Source organism: Physeter macrocephalus, chromosome 5 (assembly GCF_002837175.3).
Source record: "Physeter macrocephalus isolate SW-GA chromosome 5, ASM283717v5, whole genome shotgun sequence".
Taxonomy (NCBI): domain Eukaryota; kingdom Metazoa; phylum Chordata; class Mammalia; order Artiodactyla; family Physeteridae; genus Physeter; species Physeter macrocephalus.
Genome location: NC_041218.1, coordinates 15,071,412 through 15,076,924, shown reverse-complemented (window position 1 = coordinate 15,076,924; position 5,513 = coordinate 15,071,412). Strand labels below are relative to the sequence as shown.

General features: G+C 38.5%; 1 protein-coding gene across 2 annotated transcripts in view; it reads right to left on the bottom strand.

The window, feature by feature from the left end:
- Positions 1–205: 205 nt before the first annotated feature.
- Positions 206–5,513, bottom strand: part of ZC3HAV1L (ZC3HAV1 like) — a 13,478-nt gene continuing 8,170 nt past the window's right edge. Inside the window, exons 4-5 of one of the 2 annotated variants that reach the window (XM_024130210.3) lie at positions 4,630–4,755; positions 206–3,931 (exon numbers count right to left, since the gene is read on the bottom strand). In XM_024130210.3, the coding sequence (XP_023985978.1) occupies positions 3,717–3,931; positions 4,630–4,755 (341 nt within the window). In that variant the 3' untranslated portion in view covers positions 206–3,716. Of the gene's footprint in view, positions 3,932–4,088; positions 4,756–5,513 lie in introns of those variants that run through there. The other variant, XM_024130204.3, reaches the window with a different exon arrangement.

The following is a 5,513-nucleotide window of genomic DNA, read 5'->3' as shown; positions in this document are numbered from 1 at the left end:
TACAGCAATAAAAAGGAAATTACTACATACACACATAACATACAAATGAAATTTATTTATGAATGTTTAGATGCATACACTTGAAAGTTACCAAAGAGGATAAAAATTACATTAAAAGAATATATGGCATTATCAAGTGGAGCTTACTCAAGAATTTAAGGATGTTTTAATATCATGAAAACCATGAATATAATCATATTAGGTAACTTAAATGATTAACATTATATGATTATATCAAAAGATACCAATTCCTACCAAAAGCTTCCAATAAACAAGAATAAAGGATGTTATTTCCCTTATTATAATAGAGAATATTTGTTTAAAACCAATAATTAACTTCATATTAAATGAAGAAATGTCCAAAAATATCTTATTACAATTTTAACAAAAAGATATAATAGAAACACATAAGAAAAGACAAATATTTTTGCAGCTACAATTTTATATTTTTAAAAAAAACCAAACAAGCCATCTACTACTGTTAGAACAAAGACAACTCACCTAAAGACAAATATTTTGAAAATCAATAGCATTCTGAAGATAGAGATTCCCATACTTAGTAACAATACAGATATATTTAGCCAAGAAAGAATTTATGCAATAAGGGATATTCATGACCTAGACAAAAACATTAACAAATTATAATGAAAGAAATCAAGAAATACGTCAATAATGAAGACTTAATTCCTTGATGGAAAGAATTAGTATCATAAACATAAGTCATAAAGAGTTAATTTTAGACCTAGACAATTCAAACCGAAGCATCAAAAGGATGTTTACCTTATATAACACATTCCTTAGGGAAAAAAAGATTCTTTGAATACTAAAAATATGTGAGGAGAAAGAGAATCAATGAGAGCAATATGATACTGATTCAACAGATTCGAATGCAGAGTTTACTTCACTATACGGCAAAAAATATTTAACTAACAAGTGTTATAAGTACCAAAAAGAATAAATAATGTTTTTGCTCAAAGCCGGGGAATAAAAGCATTGCAATGTAATGTACTAAGTACTACAGCTTTGAGAACTCTAGGAGAGCTGCCTGTCTTGGGGTCAGGAAAGGTTAACCTGACATTTTAAATAATCTAATTTTGCCAGGTTTTGAGGCAGGAGGAGGGAAGGAGTGGCACTTAGAGGGAGCATCATTTACAAATAGAGAGTCACGAGATAAAATGGCACATTCCAAAAACTGCAAGTAGGTCAATACACGCAATATTGGTCTGCATTTTAAGAACTCAGTTAAAAGTCAATATTTTAAAATCAGAAAATTTCTCATAAAAATTTCTGGATTTGTGGTTGCTTTTGACAAATTGGATGATACGTCAAATTGGGCCCCGCATTCCCACGTGGAAGCAAGAGGCAGTTGTCCCTTTTAGATGGGACAGTTTGCCCCAGCACTTCCTCTCTTCCCCCATTCCTCTCACATCCACCTCACTTTATCCATTTATCTTAACTTTCTAGTCCCTGTAGGGATTTGAGTTTTATGACTTCTATCCTCCGTGATGGGGACCAATGAAAGTTATGGCAGAAAAAAGCAATACGGTTAGGTCTGCATTTCAAAAGGTCAGCCAGGCAGCAGGGGGAGAGAAGGGTGGTAAGGAGATCAATGACATCCACAAAAGCCTATTATATTAAAAATTACAATGGGGGTACCATCCTTGAAGTGGAACAGGGGTCCATCTCGCACCCCCTACAAAAAACTCTCACAAGACAGACTTGAAAACCACTGAGTTATGAATCTGTAAAATAAATGCAAGAGGTGATGAGGGTTTAGAAAAAGGCAGTGTGTTGGGGATGGAAAGAAAGGGGTAGAGAGGATAAAAATTTGCAAGATTTTTAAAGTGGACAATTCTGCAACACGGGGTAACCAATCTGACACAGGGAATAAGAAGAAAGGAAAAGTATAGGACAATTTGCAGGTTTTTGGCTTAAGTCATTTGGTGCTGACACTCCAAAATACAGAACAAAAGGAGGAACAAGTCTGGAGGAAAGTCAGTCATTCAATTTAGGGTATTTGGAATTTGTGAAGCCTACAGATGTGCAGCTTCATCTCATAAGCCCTGATAAATTGCCAAAGAAACTCTAATCGGATAACTCTAACAGCTGAATCATCAGATTAAAATAAGAGACAGGCATGATTACATAAAATGTTTTTATAGGATGAATACCAATGGAACTAAGATTAAAATGGAATATTATAGAATTGAATAAAATATTGCAACAAAGATTGCAAAGGGTCAATAACTTCATATATAAAGGCATAATTATAAGATATATAAAAAGAACACAATGATGTAAAAATCTACTAAGTCTTTTAATGTAAAGAATATGCATTTATACACTATACTGTTTCCATTAAGGATTTAACATGGCTTACAAAAGAAATATAACAGTAAAAGAATAAAACGTAAATAATAATAATAAAAGATAAAGATAATTTTTTAATTAGCACCGGAGAAATTGTAACTAAGAAAAAAGAAGCAAGATACGCAAAACATAAGAGCTTTCAGAAATACTGCTGTTGGCAACCAAAATGAAGAGATTAACATAAGTTGCGTGACTCTTACTGTCCACTAGGAGAAAACACAGCACCTTTTCACTTTAAAAAGGACATTTTTGCACACCTCCCCCAATGGAAAAGAAAATTTTTCGTGATTAAAAATTTTCTAAATTAAATAAATTTAGTTTGATGAAAAGCTCACTACTTTGGCCCTATTTCTCAAATGTTATGTTATTGCCAGACAGTTAAATTAAAACAAACAAACAAACAAACAAACACTTTACACACCAACATTTGTGGCTATTAGTACAACAAACACAGGAAAGAATTTCACAAAGCTGCTTCTCTGTGGTACCCCTTGATGAAAACAAGGAAATAAACACCAGGTACAACTAAAAAGAGACAGCTGGGTGGGCAGGGGCAGAGAGAAGGGAGGAAGGGAGACGTCAGTATGGAATGGGAGAGGTATATAGATTTCTGATGGTCCATCCTGATCACAGAAAGAATGGATACAACTTAGAGGAATGTATGAGCTACGCATCCTTCATACTACAGGAATCTGAGACTTTGGTAAAAGTTTAATTAGAAATGGAGAGTACACAGAGTGAGGTAGAAATCTCTGGTGAGCACCCGTAAGTTATATACTCTGCGGTGTTGGCTGAGGATGGATCCATGAGAGTTGGATATCATATCATATACAGTCAATATGCTTTTACGAAAATTAAAGAGCCTATTAAAGGCCAAGTCACATCAGCACAGAGGAGGGTCCCAGCAATTAAAGGGCATGTACAAACTACACAAAATAAAGACATATAGAAAGAAGACATATGGAAGAATACTTACTTGCATATATATATATATATACATATATATATATATATATATATTTTTTTTTTAACCCACGCCCCCTGCAGTGGAAGCGCAGAGTCCTAACCACTGGACCGCCAGGGAATTCCCACATGTATTTTTAAAGAAATGAAAATCAAGAGTATCATTCAGCAACTATAAGTGAAGCAAAAGTAAAGAATAATGTAAAAATTTAATATTGTGTGGATTTTAAGAAAAGAGTTATATTCAAAATTTGTTAGAAAGAATCAAAATATCCCAGAATAATGGAACTAGTTAAGCTAACGATGATATATTAGTGTATCTGTGCATGAAAATGATTACGCATGATAAATGTGAACAGATATGGAGAGATGCTTATGGAATATTAAGCAAAAAAAAAAAAAAAAAAAAGAGCATAAAGTGTATGTAGTCCCTGAATACCACAATGTAAACTATGGGGATTTCCCTGGTGGCGCAGTGGTTGAGAGTCCGCCTGCCGATGCAGGGGACGCGGGTTCGTGCCCCGGTCCGGGAAGATCCCACATGCCGCGGAGCGGCTGGGCCCGTGAGCCATGGCCGCTGCGCCTGCGCATCTGGAGCCTGAGCTCCGCAATGGGAGAGGCCACAACAGTGAGAGGCCCTAGTACTGCAAAAAAAAACAAAAAAAAAAAACCACTATGTATATGGGCGTACAGAAAGCACTTGGCTGGGTTCCAGAACAAGTCCACAGGAGCCTCTTTAAGAGCTCTGGCCACATGCCGCGGAGCGGCTGGGCCCGTGAGCCATGGCCGCTGCGCCTGCGAATCTGGAGCCTGAGCTCCGCAATGGGAGAGGCCACAACAGTGAGAGGCCCTAGTACCGCAAAAAAAAACAAAAAAAAAAAACCACTATGTATATGGGCGTACAGAAAGCACTTGGCTGGGTTCCAGAACAAGTCCACAGGAGCCTCTTTAAGAGCTCTGGCTGGCCAGCCCGGGGAAAAAAGCTCTCAGGAACTGCAGGATTTGCCCAGGACTGACCTCATCTACTCTCAGGTTTTACTCTCCCTTTGCCTGTTCAATGTCTAACCTCAACCTCAACCATGCACCCCCAATTTTATCCTCCCAATCTGGAATTTTCTCCTTTTCCATCTTCTTTAATTCTCACCACAACCTGTGAGGTAGGTATCATTACGGCTATTATTAATAAACGATTAAATGAATGAATGGTTACAAATTAAATCTCAACAGAAGCTTTGTTTTCAGACCTTCCAATTGGACAACGTTCTTCTTATTTCACTGACGTCCTCTAAGGTTTACCTGCACATGGCTTCTTGGCTGACTCAGCAGGGCCAGAGACCAGAGGACTGGCCTCTGCAGCCCTAGCTACGTGTACTCCTTGTTTCTCAAGGCCCTGGGAATGCTCAGCAGAAGAAGCTGAATTATCTAAAAAGAAGAAGAAAGAGATGAGGTTTCCTGACATACCCCTTTATCACTCTCAATTTCATTCTACTTTGGGAGCATTAGCCCAGCTCATCAGATCACCGATAAATCTCCCAACAACTTTCTATTTGGAGAGTTCGTGTCTTCTGGAATAAAATATACATATATATTTATATATCTCAACAGCAAGCAGAAAGTCACATTTCATAGCTAGGAGAGACCCACTAAACAAGACCAGATGAAGAGAATAACAGGTCCTACCCCCAGTACAGGGTAGAACGTTCCTGCCACCATTTAGGGACACACCTACACAACCTCTGACACTGGTTCATGCAGAGCCCTCCCTACCTTCAAACCACCACTCATAGTCGGCCACTGCCATCCCAACACAAGAAAATTCCATATTAAAGCTTAGCGACTCTTACTTTGATGATCTGGTTTTCCTATCAGCAATTCTCCAAAGCCCACCACCCAATGAAACTGATTTTCAGCTATAAGCAAATCTAATGGAATAAGTACTCTCGCATTGTAATCTAAGAAGACCAAGCCACACTTTATAGACCTTAAAAAAGGACAGGGCTTCCCTGGTGGCGCAGTGGTTGAGAATCTGCCTGCCGATGCAGGGGACACGGGTTCGTGCCCGGGTCCGGGAAGATCCCACGTGCCGCGGGGCGGCTGGGCCCGTGAGCCATGGCCGCTGAGCCTGCGCGTCCGGAGCCTGTGCTCCGCAACGGGAGAGGCCACAACAGTGAGAGGCCCGC